We start from the raw sequence: 23146 nt of genomic DNA on the forward strand, positions 1-23146 counted from the left end.
GCACCTGGGAGCATGTTAGAGAGGCAGACTGTTGGACCCCTACCAAACCCCTGAATCAGAACCCCCAAGGGTTAGTTTGCACATTCAGTAGAGTAGCATGGCCTTCACTTGTCTGGGCCTCTGTGTCCCATTCCATCAACTAAAGGACTTTGGCTATGTTGTCCTGGAAGAGTTACAGGTCTGTGTTGAGCAAGTTGCCTGAAGGGCTCTATCCAAGGCATGGCTATGGGGTCACGTGTTATCTTCTCTCTCTTCTCTCTGTCTCCCCTGCAGCTGACAAGGAGGCTGATGAGTATTACATGAGACGGAGGCACCTGCCTGATCTGGCTGCCCGGGGCACTCTCCCCCTCAATGTCATCCAGATGTCACAGCAGAAGCCGTTGCCACGAGAACGACCTCGCAGGCCCATCCGGGCCATGTCCCAGGACAGGGTCCTGTCCCCAGAGCGGCGCCTGCCGGATGAGTTCAGTATGCCCTACGACCGCATCCTGTCTGATGAGCAGCTGCTCTCCACCGAGCGCCTGCACTCCCAGGATCCGCTGCTGTCCCCAGAGCGGACGGCCTTCCCCGAGCAGTCGCTGTCACGGGCCATCTCGCACACGGACGTCTTTGTGTCCACGCCCGTGCTGGACCGTTACCGCATGACCAAGATGCACTCCCATCCCAGTGCCTCCAATAACTCCTACGCCACCCTTGGCAAGAGTCACTCCACGGCAGCCAAGCGCCACGCCTTTGCCTCACGCAGACACAACACGGTGGAGCAGCTGCACTACATCCCTGGCCACCACACCTGCTATACCGCCAGCAAGACTGAAGTGACCGTGTGACTGGCGGGGCCCGGCTGGGGCCATCTGATGGGCTGGGACCGGGCAGGGAAGGGCAGGACAGGGCAGGGGTCAGGAGCCTTGTACTTCTCCCTTCCCTGGTCCCCTATGTGGGAGGTGGGGGTGTGCACCTTGGTTGAGAAAGCCATACCCCCCAGGGGACGCAGCCCCTTGGCCTGGTCCAACACTCAGACCCAGTATCTGGAGCGACTGTGACTGCTCTTACTCTTCCAGTAGAGTTCCCAGGGAGTGAGGAGAGAGGTGAGGCCCCAGTCTCACTCCCACACCTTCACGGGCTCCCCTCTGTCCCACGTCCCCTCCTCCCCCTTCTGAGGACTCAGTGGCAGGTTCTGTCAGCCAAAAAGACCCTCTCCTGATCTGAAGCCGCCTGGGTTGGAACCGGCCAGCGGGTACAGTCAGTGGGCTGACCGACGAGGCTGCTCGGTCTCATTCATTGACCTAGAATGCATCACGGAAATCTTCTAGTGCCTACAAACTGCCTGCTCGCTCTCGCAGTCGGAGAGCTGCTGTGTTCATAAGCACAATAACGATTCTCTTCTGCCTGCTGGAACTCTCTGGTCCCCACCAAGTGGCCCTTCCTTTGCTGACCCCACCTTGGCCCTCCTTCCCTCTCTTCAACCCGGCGACAGGGAGCATTCTGTCCTTCAGCTGCGTCTTTGCTGTTGGGACCCCTGTTCTGTTCCAACTGGAGGCCCTGGCCCCCCTCCTACAGGGGACTGGCTTTCCCTAGGCCTACTTGATTCACCCTCAAGTTCTCTGGGGCTTTAGCTCTTGTCCCCTTAGCCCAAGGGGAGTAGCAGTGGGATGCAGGGACTTCAGGAGTGCCCTTCCTGATCACCCCCACATTTCTTCCAGGCCTCTAGGTCTGAACTATGACCGCCACTCAGGCCTGCCTTCTCCACCCCTGTTTTGCTTCCCGGAGGCACCTTCGGTGGTCAGAGAGAGGCAGGGTGGGGAGGGCCACTGTGATGCCCAGGATCTCAGGGGCTCACCATTCCCATCTTTCCAGGTCTCTGCTTATCCTCTACCATGAGCCTCAGGCAGGACAGAGGCAAATGCTTCTAGAGACGGGGTGCTCAGCACCCCCAACAAGAAGGACATCCCTGAGGTAGTTGTCCTACACCATTCACACTCCTCTTTCCCCCATTTCAGCCTATTTGCTGGGCTCCTTCTGGGTTCAGAACTCCCTCTCCCACCCTGGCTTCCCTTCCCCCACGGCATCTACCTGCAGCTCCATTACTCTGTCCGGGATGCTCTTTCCTCAGACCCGTGGCCCAAAGGGGCACAGACACATTGTCAAATGCATTTAAACAAAGGTCTTCTGGGCTGCGGATCTGGGGGCTAACTAGCCCATCCCCCCGACACACCTCATTAATTCTTCCCTGCAGTGGGCATCAGGCAGACCTGCGCCCACCCTCTCTGTGAGGGGCTCCACTGCCAGCCCAGCCCAGCCCCTTTGCTGTCTTCAACCTAGAGAGTGGACAATGGTTAACCGCTCCTGGGGAACTAACCATGAACAGAGCAGTGTCCGCACCCTCCCCCCAAGACCAGGGGAAGGGAGATGGGGGCTCCTCCATTCTCAGAGCCAGGGCACCTTTCCCAGCTGGGGCTGGGGGAAATCGGTTCCAGACTGTTTGGTAAAGGCATGACGAGAGAAAAACAGACTCCAGCAACCGGTGCCCTTAACTGGAATTTGACATTCCCTCAGTTCCGCATGGATGGCCCTTTATAAAAAAAGAAGGGTGGGAGGATTCCTCAGTATCCACCCTGGGGATATTTAATCAAGTCCACCAACGGCAGAGAGATCAATGGACTGCTTCCTCTTACAGATTTCAAGAAATTGCAAAGCTCTTTTCTCCTCCCCTTCTTCCCAAGGCTCACTTCCCAGAGTGAACAGGAATGCCTGGCATGAATCCTGAGGGGATGGAGGTTTGGGCTTACAGAGATGCAGCCCCCAGCTTCCCCACTGGGAAAGTGTCCCTGGGACTGGGGTGCCAGGGAGCCAGGGTCCACTTTGCTTTCTTCCCCACAAACACATAAACCTTCTTAAGGGCTGGTCCCCAGGGGTTTATGAATGTTTGTTCTAGAAGGCTGGAGGCTTCTAAGAAGGCTCAGAAAACAAGTCTAAATATAGCAGTGGATCACTCCCAGAATCAAAGATGTGTCTCACAGCTGGCCCCTAAGCCTTGAGAGCCACTTGTTGGCCGAGGGGATGAGGACAGGACATGGGTAGGTGAGAATGTCCTCCCCGGGTGTCCACACATGCACACACTAAACCCGAGAGCTGGGCACATCCCATCTAGGCATCTTCTAGCCGCCAAGTTCTCCATCCCCCAGGGGGGATGCTTTTCCCTCAGCCCTGTCTCTGACAAGGTATCTGTCTCAAGGGTTGTTGGACAGGTTGATCCCAGAAAATTTCTCATTCCAGCCTTACCACTGTCTGGTTGAAAATCTTTGGTGTCCGTCGGAGCAGAAAATTCTGCTTAGAACCCTTACTTCTTTTAAAGGATTTTTTTTTTCCTGTCTCACCCTTGAGTCGGGAAGGAGGGAAGGAGGAAAAGAGGGAGTGAAGAACAGAAAGCAAGAGAAAAAGGGACAGCGATGGGTTTACATAGAGACAGGTCTACAAACATGCTCCAATTCAGTCCCCCTATAGCAAAATCCAGAAAACTATGTCTTAACTGGGACATAGAGGGACGGCAGTCCCCCACTCATTCACAGTTTTGCATCACCCTGTTTCCATCAAACATGGTCCTAAAATATTAATATTTGTCTTGACTCTTTATTAATAGAGAAAAACTGAATTCATATAACTTTTATGACAATATATTGCTATAATTATCCTATCTTATTACTACCTGTTGTTGCTAATCTCTTTCCATGTCTGATTTCTAAACTTTATCACACATGTGCATGTATAAGAAAAAAAAAACATATATATACAGAGCTTGGTACCATCTGCATTTTCAGGCATCTACTTGGGGTCTTGGAGGATATCCCCTGCCAATAAGGGGGGACTGCTGTGTCTCGTTAATTCAGTTGCCCCATCATATCGTTGGAATAAGCAAAGCCACGATACCAGGTAAGTTCTCACAAAGAGAGGGTTCTGGGGCTGGAACCTAGATTCACAACTTCCAGCCCCACCAGGTCAGTGGCCTTTGCTATCCCCAGAAGAGCAACACTTCCTTCATAATAAAGTGCCCCTGTCCCTCCCTAGTAAAGAAAGCCTAAAGCCCAAGATTTCCCTCTGCTCCTTTTTTGTTCTTTCTTGCATGTCTCCATTGCTCTGATAGAAATGGACAGGAGTCGGCACAAGTCTCTCCTGCTCTGTGTGTTCTTCCTGAAGATCTCAAGATCCCTCATGCCCTTCCACCTTTCCTGTCTTGCTTCCTCCTGCCTAGGATCCCTTAACCTCCGAACTGGGCTTCTTCCCTCAGGATTCCCCAGTGTCTTGGGCAATGGGTCTGCCTCTTAGAAAGTTCCAACCCTCTCCCCAGCTGAAACGTATCGTATCCCCTTCTGTTTCTAAGCTCACTCTCTTCTCAACCTCAGTCTCTCTCTCGTATACCAGTTTTCTCCTTCTTCTCATTTCCCTCTTCCTCCATCCCTAATTTCTTTTCTCTGGTCCTGCTAGAGTCTCTAGTTTCAAGAACTAGAGCTTTGGGTAAAAACTGTGGAAGAATCAGACATTGCTGGAGTCCTCTTTTGGTCTTATTGGTTTATACTTCGATTCCTACACCTGTAAGGTGATAGCCCAGGGTGTAGAGCCAAGGGCTCTCCCCTGCTGATCTTTGGGAGGGAAGGGAGGGAAGGGGGAGGGTTGCTAGGTTAGAGGTATCATGGCTAAAATATCAGCCTTGGTTTCTATAGCTGCAAGACCCGTGAAGCCCCTGCTCCAGGCTTCTACTAGCCCAGAGGCTCCTGCTCTGGCCAAAGATTCATACCTTTGGGGGCTCTCAGCAACTGCTCTTACTCATTTCTCCTTCCTGATAGTGTGCATCACAACCTCCGCCCACCCCCCCATTTGTTCCAAAGGATTTGAAAGACTCACAGCTCTCAACACATAGAGGAGTATCCATCCCAAGTCCCTGCCACCCAACTCAATCCATTTTCTTCAGAGATACTCTGTCTGCCACCAGCCTTCCACCCTGATTCCTTCCACAGGCATCTGTGGACTTGACCCAAGGTAAAAGTTTGAAAGGGCTTCCAATCCCTTGGACCCGGGAAGGCACCTATTCTAAGAATTGTGGACATATTACCTCCCATTCACATTCCTGTCATTCTCTCCAAATCTGGGAAACTTTGCTCTGGAATATTTTCAAGGGAGCATGTTGTGTTTTAACGAAGTATTTTTCAGGGTTCAAATGTTATTTTTTATAAAATGCAGCATTTTAATGGCAGATTCAATGTGAAAGAAGTCTTCCTGGGCTCTGTATTTGGTTCTGGAAGACGGCAGACTCGGGGAGAAAAAGAAAGCACAGGGCTGTGGCTCTGGAGATGTGGCTCCCAGCCCTGGCTTTTTCTCCCTCTTGCCATGTGACCAAGGGGGAATCATGTTCCTGCTCAGTGCCTCAGTTTCCCCCATCTGTAAAACAAGGGGCTTTGTCTAGATGAGCCTCAAAGTCTCACCCAGCTCTTACATTCTAGGGCTCTCATGTCCATCAGCCTCTCATCTACCATCCTTTCTCCATATCCTTTCCACCTCAACTGAGCTGCACACATCCCACTCTGCCTGCCCCTGGTGACATCCTCAGAAGCCCTAGACAGCCACCAGACTCCTCACCAAAGCCTGGGGTGGGCTCAACGGGCTCAGCCACCCACAGTTACTCTCAGACCAGAAGATGAAGGGTGTGACCATTCAAAAGGTCACCAACCATGCGTCACGGAAGCCTCTCCTGTAGACACACACCTAAACCACCCAGATGTCTAGGTCACTGGGAAATTCTGAGTCTGGAGTTTTCGTTTTTGAAGTGGCCCTTTATAGCTGGAGGGAGGCGATTCCAATTTCAGATAGGGAATGGACTGGAGGAGGAAAGTTCAGAGCCTGCCTGGGAATGTGGGGCATGAAGTTTGTATCTGAGGACAGCTGGGAAATACATTCTGAGCCTCAGAGTTGGCAAAGACTCTGCGTGGCAAAGAATGTTCTTAAATCCCACTCTGGAACACGCATCCTGAAGACCAAGTCTGGACGCGGAGGCTCCATTCCAACCAGAGGGGAGGAGGCGCCGCCACCTGGGCTGCTAGGAGGTGGGCACTCACCCCACTCTAGTATCTTTCTGGCCCCTCCTGGGACACTATTGTCCTCCCCATGAAGGCTTGTGAAGCAGGAATGGAGATTCCAAGTTGGTCTCATCCAAACCATCTTGTAAATCGGCAAACACATAAACCTTCCATCGTTCAGAAAAATGATGCTGTCTGTTTCCTTAATACCCTCCATGCGGAGGGAGAGGAAGACCCTGCTCAACTGTGCTGCCCACCCTGCAGTGACCCTTGAGAGAGCCACTCCCTGGGAGGACCCGTTCATTTGCTTCGTAGTGGCAAATATTCCTCTAGTTCTATAACTCCACTGGACGTTTTGTAGTAAAGAGTTCTTGAAATTCTCTAATAAAAAAGCAATTCTTACTGTAATATTTTTAGTTTGGGGACACAATTTCCTAAGTGGGGGGGATTAATGAACATTTTTATGCATTAGCCCAATTTATGGATTCTATGTTTATTATATGGTAGTATTGATGAACAGTACCTTTCTATCCGTACCTTTGCACAGTTTCTTCATTACCCATATGTAAGCTTCATGGCAAGCAGTGCCCTCGTTACTGCTTCTGTACAAATCTCATCGTCCTACTTACCTGTCAAAGCACATTCTATATGTACTGTAAACAGGTATCACTTTAGTAAGATTTAGTCTTAAGGATTTTTCCACTTTTGTCAGTAACAGATATTTATGGATTAAAAAAAAATAAAGCTGTTTCAACATAACCCATGTCTCTGAAAGTAGCCACCTACTTACTTTTACAGGGTTCAAACCAAAGCTAATTGAAAAGTGTGAAAAAGAGGTAGAGGATCATCGGAGGGGATGGTGGAAGCAGGGATCGGCTGCAAACAGGATCTTGGGAACATTTGGGGTGAGCCCAGGCTTTAAAACCAGGTTGTGGTATTGGATGCACAACCATATACATTTACTACAATCACCAAAGTGTGTATGTGGGTAAATGATGCAGTTTACACATTAAAATTTAATAGTACTTTTGAAAACTGGGAATAAAAGGAATGTAGGAAGGTGGACCCAGGATGGGTACCATGGACAAAGTATACCAATTCAAAACAGAGTCACAAGTTCTAATGTTGTGTCCATATTCATAAATCCACTGTGCTTGGACCTTAGGTCTTAGCTGGATTTAAAAGTTAGGTGCTATGGTTAGCATGAAAGTAGTTTCATGTCCAGGCCACTTAATCCAGAGGATCACGTTGCACCATAATAACTGATTTTAGATCTGGAGTTGTGTGTGTTCAGGGCTCTTTCTCTAGCCGCATCTTGCATATTATTTTCTTTGAACTTTCTCACCCCTTTGCTGTTAAGGTAGTCCATTATTCATCATAGCTTAGGTACAGGATGAGCAAAAACAGTGTTACCTAACAGGATGGTTGACTAACCCCCAACTTCAGCATCTCCATTGCTCCCAGAATTCAGTCAGTCACACTCTCTTCCCAACTCTCCATCCCCTTTAAAATAAATCCTTCTCATTGGATGCATTGGGCTTACATGAAAAAATCATCTTATTTTCTCCTATCAATGTCATTTATTACCTAGGATGAAGTTTCAAACCTGTTTACTATTCTTGAACACTATAACACATAACTACACCTATTCTGAACTATATTTAGGCATTACAACAATCACTATTTCAGTATCATTGCTTCTAAGTCAGAGTGTCTCCAACCCAGGACAACTCAGAGTAAATACACACATGCACACACTGTGAGTATAGAAAACTTCACTAAGCCATCTCCATTATTAAAAGGAAACCCAAAAGAAAACAAAACTATGCAGTGGAAGATTCTTTCTTCTTTCAGAGAAGTACAATTTAGTTACATTGCTTAAACTAAAACATATTCCCCAATATAATCTCTCAAGAGGTATAGCTGGGAAATACAGCTATATTAGAGGTAGAGGTATAGCTAGCTCAGTGGTAGAGCACTTACCTCGAATGGGAGAGGCCCTGGGTTCCATCCCCCCACACTGCAAAACAAACAAACAGACAGATTTTAAAATTCTCAGATCATGGTACAGCTAAGCATAACATATAAATAAAATGGCCAAGAGGTATAGGTCAGGGTTCTGAACATGCTATAGATGGTGCTTCTACAATACTTTAAAACATCTTTGTGTGTGTGTGTGTGTGTGTGTGTGTGTGGTGTGTGAACTGGGTCTTGAGCATCCTAGGCATGTGTTCTACCACTGAGTTCCATCCACTGCTGCAGACTTTTTTCTTAAATAGGCTACCTATCTCTCTTTAAATAGCATGAACTCCAACAATTTATTCAACTTTCTCTCTTTAATCCTAAGAGGTAAATCTCAGTTTAGTCCCTGTCACAATTACTGTTGATTCCAAATCAGTGAGATCTAAATAAAGGAGGTTTGAATACACCATCGTTAACAAGCAAAGACCAAAGAAAACCTGCTTTGGATGCACTAAGATCCAGGGATCTTGGGCAGCTTTTCACCAGCAGTGTCTCTTTGGACACTAATGATCTTCTTTCTCCTCTCTCAATATGAGAATGAAGCTCAAAACCTCCAGGAAGAGCAAGAAATATTTTTCCTTTAAGGACCCGAGACCAAGGACAGTCACATTTGGGCTGCAAGTATCCGGAATGGGAAAAGCAGAAGGGGTTTGGAAGCAGAATTTGGAAAAGCAATGTCTTAAATTTCCTAAAATAAGAGAATTGGTAAATTTTATACTATGTATGTGTTGCCCAGTGTCATTACTGTAAGAGTTAGAGAATGGGATACATTCTTCCCAGGTCTGATAGTTTACAATTTAGTGATGGCAGAACAACATTCAAATCGTGTCTGGGCTTCTGGGTAGCTGAAAGAACGTTGGGTGCCCACATTGCTGTCTTCCTTCCTCCTGCTCATCTCAATTTTCTGATCCCATGAGAAGTGTATGCAGTTGAAAAACATTGGTCTGGGAAAGGGGTTAGGAGATCCTTTTCACTGCACTGGCTCTGCCCAGGTTCTGCTCAGATTCTTCTGTGTGACCTGGAAAAACTTATTTCTCCCCTACAATCTCAACTTTCTCATTTAAACCAAAATGAGTAGACTGGACCCGGCAATCTAAACTGTTGCATGACTTTGTTAAAATGTTTCAGGGAATTGAGGAGCTTAGCTGATTTTGATCATAAACAAAGGATTGAGAGGGATGGATAAGGAGGAATAAAATACTTGTCTGGGGACACCACTTACAGGACACTATCTACCCAGTTGTCAACCTATCTGCCATTGAATCAAAAAGATAGCTCTAGAGGAAGCGAAAATATTGAGAAAGAAGAATGAGGCCTCTGTTTCACATAACTTTTTGTGAGTTCCCAAGTTCAACAGCTGGCTGTCAAAGAAATCCCAAAGATTGCATTTCCATAGAAAGTTCTCAACAGTTGATGATTTAATGGTTATGCCCTTGGAAATAGAACACAAGCTGGATGCTGTGGCACATGCCTATTATCCAAGTGACTTGAGAGGCTGAGGCAGGAGGATTGCAAGTTCAAGGCAAGCCTTAGCAACTTAACAAGGCCCTAAGCAACTTAGCAAGACCCTATCTCAAAATTTAAAAAAATAAAAATGGCTGGGGATGCCACTCAACGGTTAAGTGCACCTGAGTTCAATCCTAGTCCAAAAAGAAGGAGGAGGAAGAGGGAGGGAGGGAAGAAGGAAGGAAGGAAGGAAGAAAGGGAGGGAGGGAGGGAGGGAGGGAGGGAGGAGGAAATAGAGTACAAATGTGTGATTCAGGGCCAGACCTCTGCCTACAAACAGGAGGAAAAAAAATTCCACCTCCAGCCTTCATCTGAACTCCAAGTTGTAAAGATATAAAACAAGTACAGATTAACAAGATTTCCACCCTCCCCCATTCCCAATGGAGCACACTTTAGTAATTCTCTCTTGAGCCAGTTATAAGTGTTATTCATGCTAGCTCATCACAGCAATTATGGAGAAGATCCCCTCTACTCCATAGAAGATATTGGTTCACACACTGGTCTTCATTTTAGACTTGGAGAAAACTAAAAACCATCATCTGAAGCCATGCTACTTCAAGTGTGGTCCACAGAGTAGCAACATGAGTATCGCCTGGGAGCTCACTATAGTGCAGATGGCCAGTGCCCTCCCTAGACTTTCTGAATCAGAATCTCTTGCAATGGAACCTTAGAATTTGCATTGTGTCTGCATCCCTACGTAACTCTAAACACATTTGAGTTTGAGATGCCCATCATTTTGACCTTTTTTTTCAATTTTGAGAGTTTTTAGCCATATGCTCAGAATAAAGACTAGATTATCAGAATAGCCTTGGTCTGCATAGCCTGACCTGGCTTTAGGGAACTGATTGGAATAAAATAAGTTTACAGAAAATTGAGTATAAAAAATGAGGAGAAAACTGAGGCAGAGTGTAAAACTATATATAGGAAAGTTTCATAGGTATTATATGACTCTTAAATGGCAAATCCCAAAGATTGCATTTCCATAGAAAGTTCTCAACAGTTGATGATTTAACTGTTATGCCCTTGGAAATAGAACACAAGCCAGATGCGCTGTGGCACATGCCTTAAATGACATTATAAGGTTGAATGGGAACCTTTAAAACCTACACATACCAGAGTGTGTCAAAATTCAAAGGGAATATGTAACAATGAATTCCACCATTATGTACAATTATAATGCACCAGTAAAATAAATACAGAAAAAATTGAAGTGATATATATGTGAGATATATAATTTAAAGTGATATACATATATATATATATATATATATATATATTATATGTGTGTGTATGTGTGTATAGTGTATATGGTGAGGGATCATGAAATCAAGCAGAATAGGCAGGATTATGCTATGATGAAAAACAACTCCTACATCTTCTTTAAACCTCCAAGGATTACTCTTCAGTCCCACTGTGCTGTGAATCAGCTGGGTTTCTGTTGCACTTTCTCATTCCTACTCAAGAACCCAGAAATAGATGGAGCAGCCACTCTCAGCAATGTCAACTGGAAACATGGCGAAGGCAAGAGAACAATGGAGAGTCTGGAAAAGACAATTCAGTGGCGGCTCAGAGTGGCACAGAGCAATTCTGCCATATCTTCCTGTCTGGATATGTTTACACAATCCCACACTACTTAGGGATTAGCTTTGGGAAAATGTGATTCCACCATGTTCCAGGAAGACAGAGAACAGTAAATAGACAGTGAGCAGCATCAGTGACCACCAGGGTTGCCATGTTGTGTTTGGAGCCCAAGGCCAGGAGTATATAGGTATAAAGGTCCCCTTCTCTATTATCAGAGCAAAACTATTAAGGCATTCTTCTCTAAGGCAGGTAAAACATTTCTGCCTCTGATATATTGCATATGAAGCTAATGTCCACTTCCATTTCAAATTGGTTAGTGAGTATCTTATGCAGGAGTTATTTGGTAGAAAGAAATTAAAAGACACTGAAATTAGTTAAGGCAAATAATGAGAATAGAGTCACTGTTTATTCTTATTGTAGACTATAAAAGCAGCTCATAAGATACAAGGCCTGAATGTACGACCAGCCTTACAGAAGCTAAGAAGTAGAAAGTCTTCAAACTTCCATCACGCCCTTTCATTTCCCTCTCTGAAAATTCCCATTTCTCATTTGCATAGTTCCTTTCACATATGGATAAACCTTCAGTATTTAGGTCTGCATAATCTTCCAGCTCTTGTGGCTAATTGGCATAATCTCTCTGTGCCTCAATTCCAACACTGCTGGGAGAAAATACAAAAATCTCCACAACTTCTTTTGTGTATCGTTTATCTGTTGTTTAATAACAAAATGCCCCAAGATGTAATAGCATAAAACAATAGCAACTATTTATTGTTATTGGCTGTCATGATACCGGAAGCCAACTGGGTTTGGCCAAACAGTCCTTACTTGGGATCTAGTACACGGATGTAGTCAGACAGTGAGTGAAGCAGAAATCATCTTCAGAGCTTCTCATGCACATGCCTGACTGCTATTGCTAGTTATCCGCTGGCCCTGATAGGAAGAAGAGGAAAAGGAGCCATCATCTGGAATGTTCACCAGAGGTCCCTCCTAACAATAGCAGCTGAGTTCTAAGAGCATGTGTCCAGAGAGAGAGGAAGAGAGGAACAGGTAGGAGAGAGATTAGGAGAACAACCCAGCCAAAAGCCGTATCTTCTTATATGATGTAGTCTCAGAAGTCACAGACTATACTCTTTGGGTTAAGTATTTGTGCAGTTCTTCCCAGATCCAAGAAGAGAGAGGAAACAGATGGCTTGTTTGAAGGAAGTGTATAGCAAGGTTCATTGTAAGAGAAGAAAGTTGATGGGCAATATTGCTGTGGGTCTCTTTTAAAAATATAATATGCTACATCTGGGGAAAAGATCCTATTCCATCATCAGTGGTCAAAGAAACTTGAATCAGATACTAAGAAATGGTGGGAATCACCCATTCTAGAGTTGCAGCCAATTTTCAGAAAATGAAATAAGCTTCTTTATAGTGGGACATGTCTGAAATGTTGAGAAAGTATCCTTTGAAAAAGCATCTACTCTTTAGTTCCAATCCCAGGTCTCCAGAGAAGATGGTGGGCATGACTTCAGATGGTAGATTCTGTGGGATCACATTAAAATATTCCATGTCATGTGTAACTAATAAAAAATAAAATAAAATTATATATATATATATATATATATATATATATATACACACACACCCTGCAGCAGAATGACAATTTTAAACTCTGATGGCTTTACCCCCCCTTTCCCTTCTACTCCTTTTCCCCCCACCAATAACAATAACAGTAACCCTCTACCTACACCGATCCTAGGGAAAAAGTTAGAGACCAGAGGAGGAAGTCTTCATGAGCCTGACTTTCAAAATGGACTTTTTCAAGCTCACAGTGCCAAAGTTGTCATGCACTGGGAAGAGGAGTCACCTAGGGAAAAGAGAGAATCTTATATTTAACATTGAAAGCTGACTTTTGAGTATCAGTGAATCAAGCTTGGAAAACTTGAGGGTTTTTTTACAATAAGTTTTTTTTTTTTTAACAGAGGAAATAGCATACATGATGTGGGAGGAACAGGTCCTGCTATAAAGGACAGACAGTCATATCTTCCCTCACTGGGGAAAAAAGTCTCAGAGCCAATCAAAGAGAGGAAATTTTTAGATCTCTGAGAAAGCCCCAACCCTGATCACACCCCATGGATGGGCTCATAGGGGATGGGAAGAAGCAGACAACAGAATCACCCATTTAGTTTGGAGGATTTGAGGACAGAATGGACTTCTAAATGGTTTTCTGCCTAGACCTCTGGGAAGTATGCTCCTGATGAATGTTCCATGCCAACATGTGGCAGCACAGCAACACAAGCAAGATGGGACCACACAGAGAGGGGGTGCCCCACTCAACCCCAGGTCTCCAGCACATAATACCCAGAAAATGAGTACCCTGGCTGGGAATTTGAAAGATATTTCCAAAGACTGGGTATGTCACAGCTCATAGCAAAGGACCACCACTGCAGATAAATAGAGACAAGAACAGGTCTGCACATTTGAGTTATAGCCATAAAGTCTGAAGCTCGTATATTTGTATCTGAAGCCTTTCAACCGTGGTTGTCAAACCCTTTTGTCTCAGGAACTCTTCACACGCTCTTCAAAATTATTGAGAACCCTAGTGAGCTTTTGCTTGTGTAGCACATATCTAAATATGTTTACTACACTTGAAATTAAAATGAAGAACTTTTAAAATGTATTTAATAATATTGCAACCAGAAAGAAGGAATAAGTCGGGTGTTCTAGTATACCAAAGGGTGATTGTCGTTAATAGCATTGTATTGCATACTTCAATATAGCTAGAGGAGAGAAAATTTAAATGTTCCCATCACAAAGATGAGATAAATGTTTGAGATGATGGAGAACCTAAATATCCTTCCATCGATATGCAACGTATAAATATACCAAAATATCACTTTGCTGTACCTCATAAATATGTGCAATTATAATCTGTCAATAAAATTTAAAAAGTATATTTACTAATTGATTTTACAACAACAATACATCCATAATGATTGGATTATGCTATTTATGTTAACATTTCGATCACAAATAACTACATTTTCCAAAAAGTAAGTTATGGGGAGTGGAGTTGTTTCAAATTTTTTTTTTTGCAAAGTTCTTTAATAGACATTAAAGAACAGTACCAGAAGATGACCAGATTCTGATGTCTGTTTCTGTGTTCAATCTGCCACAACATCACACCTTGCATAGCCCCCAGGGGCAGACTAAACGCTGTAGGAGGAGGAAGAGGAGGGGGAGGGGGAGGGGAAGGAGGAGAGAGAGGAAGAGGAGGAGAAGGAGCAAGAGTAGCTCCAGACAGAGGAAATAGAGAAGCAGTCCTTCTTTCCCATGGCCACTGGCCAGTCCAAAGTAAGTCTGAGTCAGAGACTAGAAGAAGTTGTAGTTTTGTAGTCATTTTAAAGTTCACATTATAATGGACTAGACCTATCCATTATTAAGCTAGAGAATTAACAAAATGACTTCTTATTTTCTAAGAAAAACCTGAAGCGTAGGGGATAGGAAGAAAGGGTAGAGTTGTCTAGGGAGGACACACTAGGTGGACTTGCCTGCCACAATGGTCATGCAGATAACACACCTGGCACAGGGCTGAGGCAAAATAACCCAGACTAAAAAGAGGGATATTATACTCAAGAAGGAGGAATGTAAAATTACAGGGATGGGAAATTCCATTGTACCCTTGAAAAGAGGGACAAGACTTTTATAAACGAAGAACAGAACATCTCCAAGAGAGAGCAAGATAGGTGGCAGGAGGTAGGGGTGATAAGTGCACCTCTGACTTATTGTTCTGCATCAACCTGGCTCACAGTCTACCACACACATTTCCCCATAACAGACTCCAACCCTTCCCCAGCCACCCATGCAGGCACATGCCTCAGACCAGACCAAGGGCAGTCTTTCTCTTCAATTTCCAAACTAAAAATTAAAGAGAGAAAATTCTGCAGGAACCAGAGCTTACTTAATAATATGAACCTGGGGTTGCCCAGAACCTTGTCCCACACAGTATGGGGTATGTATGGCGGAGGTAGAAAAGCTTGACAATGAAAGCTGACATTCCTGCAGTGCCAATGGGCAGTATGCACTATTCCAAACCACTGTGCATGCATTCACTCGTTGGATCATTACACCATCTCTTGTGGGCAGGAATTACTCTGGGCCCCACTATTAAGGAGTCTGGCCTGATCCTAAGGACAGGAAGCCATTGGGAGGCCATGGGAAGCACAGGAGTAACTGCAAGGCTACGCTTCAGAGTTGTAGGCAGGGAATCCCATGAGGAGCATAGTGAGATTTACTGAATTTTTGCCTGTCCTTAGATTCACTTGCAGAGAACAATATAGTAGTCATGGAATTCTTTTGAATCATTTTCCAGTTATTCAAAAATTATATTGAATGATCTGCATCATTGATTTTTTTCAAATATAGACTAATCAACTACTTAGCAACAGGTCGTATTTGCCACACATCCCCCCTTCCACTTATCTTCTGTTTAGGATCGGGATTATTCTGATGTATATTATGCTTAAAAGTCTTAATTGTGTGTGTGTGTGTGTGTGTGTGTGTGTGTGTGTGTGTGTGTGTGTGTGAGAGACAGAGAGAGAGAGAGAGAGAGAGAGAGAGAGAGAATGTGTACACATGCATGCAAAATCTTGAGTAATATTCCAATAAATCAATTATTTTATCATTAGGTGGTAGTACTATTATTTTTTAGTGTTTTTTATGTTTTCTATTTTTCTAAATTTATATAAGAGGTGTATATTACTCATATGTTCAGAAAATATCAGTATATATATATATATTACAAATATAGTGAGATAAGAATTGATAAACTGAGTCTCAAGAGAAATACCCATGAGACTTGTAATATACGAAACACCTATGAACTTTTGAAATTCAAACAAGCATTCCCAAGCAAAGCATCCCATGTCCTCAGCCTGAGCCCTTGGCCTGTGCCCTGGACCTATGTCCTTGTCTGTAAAAATAACATGAAGACAATGCCCAAGTGCTGAAAAACTGGCATGAAATTGTGTCACTCTGACCTGACCCCCCCTCTAGCCCAGCCCCCACACCAGCAGGGGCTGTCTCTCTATGGAGATGGCCCACATTGGTCCTTCAAAGAGTAATTTTTACTTTATCCCCCAAAATGTCTCTTCCCTGAGATAGATTACATTCTCCCTTGAATGTCTATCTGTTTTCCTAAATAAACCTGTTTGTGTCTCTATCTGGCTTGGGCTAAAATTCTTTTCCATCATGCACTCCAAGGACTCCACTGTCCAGAGTTGAGGTCCCTCTCTCTGGGAATTTCTCAGTTCTCTGGTGACAATTGGATCATTACTTATGAATGTGTGCCACACATATAGAAGTGTGGTGGGAGCACGGCAAATGATTGGGGAAAAAATTCTCCAAATTATTAACAGTGATATGGACTCTAGGTAATTTCAAAATTTTCTGTACTTTTATGGATTTCCTAATTTTCTATAATGAGAATGTATTGCTTTCTCAATGGATTTATTCTTTTAATTTTTAAAAGGGTTGGGGTTGGAGACAGTTTGGTTAAAGATGCTATCCATTCCTAGAAACAGCAGGAAGTGTTTTAAGCCCTTCTGAATAAGAAGCCTCTTCTCTAACGGTGTCACAATATTCACACAGGGGTTGGCTTAATTTAGGAAGAGTTCAGAATAACTGGGAGGGACTGTCCTGTGCATTCACCTTAAAGGGCAATGTCTACCATCAGCCTACTCTTAGCCCTGCACCCTTTAAAAAAAAAAAAAATATATATATATATATATATATATATATATATATATATATATATATACACACACATCTTTAGTTTTAGGTGGACACATTATTTTGTTTTTATGTGGTGCTGAGGATCGAACCCAGTGCCTCATGCATGCTAGGCAAGTGCTCTTCCACTGAGCCACAACCCCAGCCCCTGCACCCTTTTTCTTTGTTTTCTAGAACAGAGCTTTTATCACGCTCTAGAAGTTTCTTTCTTTTCCTGCAACAATTCTATATGTAGTTGGAGAATTAGTAGATTAGGGGTTGCAATGTTGGCGGGGTGGTCTGGGTGAGTGGCAGCTGTCCTCTATAAATGACATGCCCTCCACAGTCTGTTCAGTCCCCATCGCTCCCTGTTATATCCCTTACAAATAAGTCAACTACTACTGCCTTTAGGGAGACACCATTCTTAGTCTTTCATTAATTTTTGCCTAATATTATATTTGTTAGATTCATTAGGAGATGATAAAGACTTTGTCAAATTGAAGAGCAAAAGTCTCATCTAAAGAGAATTGTACTTTTCAGCTCCATCATAACAGTACAGATAGCAGCCCAGAATGACCCAACCCGTATTTTGTATTTTTAAAGCATTAAAGAACATGCTGATTTTAAAGTGATGTCAATTAACACATTTTAAAAGAAAGCATTCTATGGGTCAATGAGCTCTGAGTAAACAATATCTCTCAACCACAGTTTGGCTGGTTGACTGAAAACACATAATCTCCAAATCAAATAGTCAGAACATGGATTCCTTCCCTTCCCAGATCTAGGGCAGCTCTTAACTACTCACAATGAGTATTTGGCTTGACACCTATAATTCTGAAAGTCCTGGTACCAATAAATGAGTAATACATTGACCTGAGGGGAATGGCCAGGGTTATTTCGGGAGCCCACAAGATCATGGACAAGAAATCTAGACAATAAACATCTCTTTGCAATATTGAAAATTGGGGATAGTCAGGCACAGTGGTGCATGCCTATAATACCAGCTACTTTAGAGGCTGAGCAGGATGATCTCAAGTTTTGAAGGCAGTTTTGGCAACTTAGTAAGACCCTGACTCAAAATAAAAAGGGCTGGGATGTTGCTCAGTGGTAGAGAGTCCCTGGGTTCCCTCTCCACTATCACAGAAATAAAAAATAAAATAAAAAGGGAAATAGGAAAGAAGATTGGGGATAAATTCTACCTCATTGTACAATATGGGCAGAACATAATCTATTTAAACCGCTGAGAAACTTGGGTTTGCTGAACTGGCTCTGAGATATCATTTTGCTCACCTCCATGATGATTTTTCTCACAGTAAAGCTTCTGAAGATTCTTAGCTGAACCATTCTTTGCTCCCACTGGTAGCACTGAGGCCCCTGAGAAGTTGTGTCACCAAGAAAACATTGTGGTGGCAGTTGATTAAAATCCTCAAAATACAGCAGAAAGATAAAATACTAAATCCCCAACATTTCAACCACCTCTTCAAACTTCTACTTCTCACTGCAAAAATATATTCCTTCTCACTGAGGAATATATAGGCAATGAAAAGAGAACAAAGGAAATAAACATTTATTATTGTCTGAGGCCTGTGTAGAATTTTACTGAACTCAGCTGAAATTCATGGAAGATTCCTATGGTTAAGAGCTGAATGAAGAATAAGATGGGGGCCGCTGGGGAGACTGACTCTTCTGAAGCCAAGGACACAGTGGTCTGGATCAGAATGCCAGCCCTTCACAGACCCAGGCAACTCCATCTCAAGGAATGTTCCAGGTCAGCTGAGGCTAACCATAAAGAAGAAAGATCTCAGAGAAAGAAAAGCAAAAAGGAGAAAGAAAATGGTGTTATGGTTCATATGAGGTATCCCCCCCAAAGCTCATGCGTGAGACAATGAAAGAAGGTTTGGAGGAGAAATGATTGGGTTATAGCCTTAACCTAATCAGTGAATTAATCCCTGATGGGATTAACTGGGTGGTGACTGGAGGTGGGTGGGGTGTGGCTGGAGAAAATTACTTCATTGGGGGGTGTGGCTATGGGGCATATTTTGGGATCTGGCACATGGAGTTTCTCTCTGTTTCCTGATTATGAAGTGAACTGCTTCCCTTTGTCACACTCTCCACCATGATGTTCAGTCTTGCCTGGAGCCCTGAGAAAGGGATCTGGCCTTCTAGGGACTAAGACCCTAAAAGACCTCTGGGTCTTTTAGTTGCAGCAGCGAAATGGCCTGCCTTTCTTTTAGAAAAGAAAAGTTGTAGCCCAGTCTTATTTACTCAATCCTGCAAATAAGCAGGTTCAAATGTATATATGGGGGCAGGTAGGGTGGAGAGTGCCACCGTATAGACAGCCCAGGTGAAATTGAGCTGGTTGGCTCCTCCCTCCACTCTGAGCCATCCCAACCATCTCTTCCTCTCTGGACTTGTGGAGGGAGGGTGTCCTTTTTGTTCATTCAAAGCTCTAACCCCCAAGACTTGGATTTAGCCAATGGAGGGCAGAGGCCATTCTCTTTGAACTTAAATTGGGTATGTGGGGGAAGAAAGAGAGTCTGTGAGCAGCTATGAGATTCTTCACCCCCTGGAGACCAGACATTCCTCTATTTTTTCTGGGTTCATGAGGCTATGCTGTGCCTTTGTTGGAAAAATCAGTGAAGTCCAGGGAAAGTCTACAGTTCTGCCATCACCTTTATATTCTGCCTTTCTAGTTGTATCTGATCTCTTCTGACCCCCATGATGACCAATGAAGTGAACAGCTCACCCTTTACTACTATTGTCACTGTCTCTTTGATTTTGCTCTCAGACTCTGATGAGACCGACAAATCCACAACTGTGAAAATTAAGTTGCCTCTAGGCCAAGCATCACTCTCTCTTCTGTTTCTCCCCAGAAATTAAGGTCATCTCCAGCCCCAAATCAGTTCACTAGATGCACCAGAAAGCCATCTAGGCCCCATAAAACAGCAGCTTTCGTTTGAAATGTCATCCCAGGAAGTTTCACATGATAGGCCTTGTCAATCCCACCGAGGAAGACACAAATCTTCCTGTTTTCATATTTGTCAGGGTGGTAGTCAATACCTGTAGGTTTTCGATATCATCTATCCCTAGTGGATATAAAACTCAGTTGGGAGAAATCTTCCTGCAAAGAACAAGAGATGGCATAAGAGAGTAGAAGAGGCTTTGGCTTTGAAGCTAAGACACTTGCTATCCAAAGGCCTTACATTTAAGATCTTCATGCTTTGGTCAACTAATCTACAAAATAGAAGTTACAATTGTACATATTCATGGGGGTTTTTTTTTGAGGATAAAATAATAGGTTTTTAAAAAACCTTAAAATAGCACTTAGAATAGAGTAAGTTCAATCAATGTTAGAATAGATGGTGACTTACTTTCTATACAATAGTTGTGTATGGGGAATGTATAGTTAACCATGTAACTATATACATTTTTCTCCTATCTCAGAGAGTGCTAAACCATCCTACATTCCTGCAATGGGTATACCTCTTGTCAATCAAGAGATTCTCTAGTCTCCCTTGTATATTAAAGCTTCTGAAATCTGGCTTTCAGGGACTTCTATTTGTGTAGAAGATGAAATAACTGGTATGAGATTTATCCTCTCACCTGAAACAAGTAAAAAAATTGGGAGTATATATGTGTATGTGTGTGCCTTAGTCAACTTTACATTGCTGAAACCAAAACACCTGACAAGAACAACTTAGAGGAGGTCAAGTTTATTTGGAGCTCATGGTTTCAGAGATTTAGTCCACCATCAGTGGACTCCATTGCTCTGGGCATAAGGTAAGGCAGAACATCAGGGCAGGAGAGTGTGGCAGAGGGACACCTCTCTGCTCTTGGTAGCCAGGAAGTAGACCACAAGGAAGATGCCAACTTCCAGATCATGTCCCCAGTGATCTGCCTCCTCTAGAGGAGAAGGCACCCACCTGCCTACATTATCACCAGTTAATCCATTCAAACCAGGATGGACTGATTAGGTGAAAGCTTTCATAATCTAATCCCTTTACCGCTGAATATTCCTGCAATAACACAAGGGCTTTGGGGGATAACTCATATTTAAACCATAAATTTTAAAATATACATAATACAAATACATATATATGTCATATATATTTCATATATATGTATATGAAACAATAGCCTGAATAAATTGGATATCAGGTAACAAAAGACAGAGATCCCTGTAAGATGGGAAACAGACAAGGTGAGCCCTGTGATTGCTCCAGCTCACTGTCTGGAAAGAATTTTGAAAACAAAAAGACAAGTTATAGCCTGGGGAAAAATAGTACTTGCAAACCTTATATCTGATAGAGGACTTGTATCCAGAATATATAAGCAATTCTCAAAAGAAAATAAATCAAACAGCCTCGCCAAAAAAAAAAAAAAAAACCAGCTAAAATATTCAAACAGGCACTTTACAAAAGAAGATGTGTGCATGTCAACTAAGAATATGAAAATACACTCAACCTCATTTAATCATTCAGGAGATACAAATTAAAAGCACAGTGAAACTATTAATTTTTTTAATTGAAAAAATTAAAAAGACTAATCATAGCAACAGCTTGCAAGGATATAGAAGAGCTAAAATGCTCATTGACTGCCACCTGGGACGTAAGATGGTACAAGTGTTACCAAAAGCTCAGTCCTGGTCCCCGATGCCGATCCAATAATGAGAACAGGGTTTTGAGAAAATGAAAAAAGAAGGTTTATTGCTTTTCTGGCAAAGAAGCAGCACAGGGGACTCCTATCCCAGAGCTGTAATTCTGCCCATCAGCAGGAACAGGGGACTTTGAAAGAGGTGATTCAAAGGCTACATTCCACATGTTCTCTATTGGAGTTGTAATTCACTTGTTAATTTGGGAGATAGTCATTTCTGTGATCTTCTGGTACTGTCCCCAAATTCTGGATTACTTCTTGTGCTCTAGGACAGATAAATCTGCCTTCATGTAGGAATAATAATAAAATGGGGAAGAAAGGTAATCCCATGTCCCCTGAGATTAGGGAGGAGGAAAGATTAGGAAGAGAGGAAGAGAAAGAAACCTGTCTGTTTTAAAAATAAGTTGCCATGGCAGAGCAGCAAGGGCTATATTCAAAGTATAATGTGGACAAGCACTTTGGAATACGGTTGAGCAGAACTTTTTTAAAGATAAGCACATATCTACCAGTCCAGTCGTTCTATTTCTTAGTATTTACCCAGGAGAGATGTAAGCATAAGTCCATATAAAAACGTATAGTAACAAAAAGCTGGAAACAACCCCAATGTTCATCAACAGATGAGTAGGTAAATAAGTGTGGTACATCCATACAATGGCACACCGCTCAACAATAAAAAGAAATGGATTTTGGATGCACACAGTAACATGGTAGATCACAAAATGATTATGCCAAGTGAAGGAAGTCAGCCCTGAGCCCATATTCCTTGATCCTACTTATATAAAGTTATAGAAAATGTATAAAATCTAGACAAACAGAAAATAGATCAGTATTTCTGGGGGCAAGAGGCAATAAGGAGAGGTAAACTGAGATATTAGCCCAAGGAAACTCTGAGGGGATAACTATGTTCACTATTTTGATCATGTTGACAGTTTTGTGGGTGTATAGCCATGCCAAAATCTTTCAGATTTTTAAATGTGGGCAGAGTGTTATATGTGAATTATTCCTAAATAAAGCTGTGAAAAATACATTAGCCTTATAACTGCTCTTTGGCCAGGTCCAAGGGCATAAACACCCTGGGTCCTATGAGAAGCACTTCCATACCTAGAAGAGGCACTTCTCCCACCACCTCTGCACACCCTGATCATTCATCCGGACTTCCCACATCCTACACTTCCAATGTCCTTCTTACAGTGCCTGAGACAGATGCTTCCTCTCAAGGCCTGTGAATCCTGCCTCTTGGGTGAGAAACCTTCCCTGGACCTATATTTTTGTCAGACACAGACTTTAGAGTAGTGTTTAGATGGTAGATTTGGGATTCAACTTGCCTGCACCGTCACTTGCCAGCTAGATTATAATGGGCAAGTAACTTATCCTCTGGGCCTTTCTTCCTCTGTAAGTTGGCCATACTAGTGATTCCCCTTTTATAAGGTCACTGAAGATCCACCAGTTTTAATAGTGCTGAGAGCCATGCCCATTTTTCAAAACATAGGCCGTGGAAATATTCTTATTCTTTTACTTTTACTATTTACTTTGCTGGAAAAAAACAAAAAACAACAACATCTAAACAT

The 23146-nt window shown here is 43.3% G+C and overlaps 1 protein-coding gene and 1 long non-coding RNA gene across 4 annotated transcripts in view; one reads left to right on the forward strand and one right to left on the reverse strand.

Moving 5' to 3' along the window:
- Nucleotides 1-6824, forward strand: part of Shisa6 (shisa family member 6) — a 285217-nt gene extending 278393 nt beyond the window's left edge. For all 3 annotated transcript variants that reach the window (XM_078042901.1, XM_078042899.1, XM_078042900.1), the window contains one exon: nt 274-6824. In XM_078042901.1, coding sequence (XP_077899027.1) covers nt 274-827 — 554 coding nt within the window. In that variant the 3' untranslated portion in view covers nt 828-6824. The remainder of the gene's footprint in view (nt 1-273) is intronic.
- The window catches only part of LOC120884199 (uncharacterized), a 218645-nt gene that overhangs the window by 184900 nt on the left and 10599 nt on the right, over nt 1-23146 (reverse strand). Inside the window, exon 2 of the long non-coding RNA XR_013436335.1 lies at nt 8049-8085. This is a non-coding gene — a long non-coding RNA (uncharacterized LOC120884199). The remainder of the gene's footprint in view (nt 1-8048; nt 8086-23146) is intronic.

This window comes from Ictidomys tridecemlineatus, chromosome 3 (genome assembly GCF_052094955.1).
Source record: "Ictidomys tridecemlineatus isolate mIctTri1 chromosome 3, mIctTri1.hap1, whole genome shotgun sequence".
Lineage (NCBI taxonomy): Eukaryota > Metazoa > Chordata > Mammalia > Rodentia > Sciuridae > Ictidomys > Ictidomys tridecemlineatus.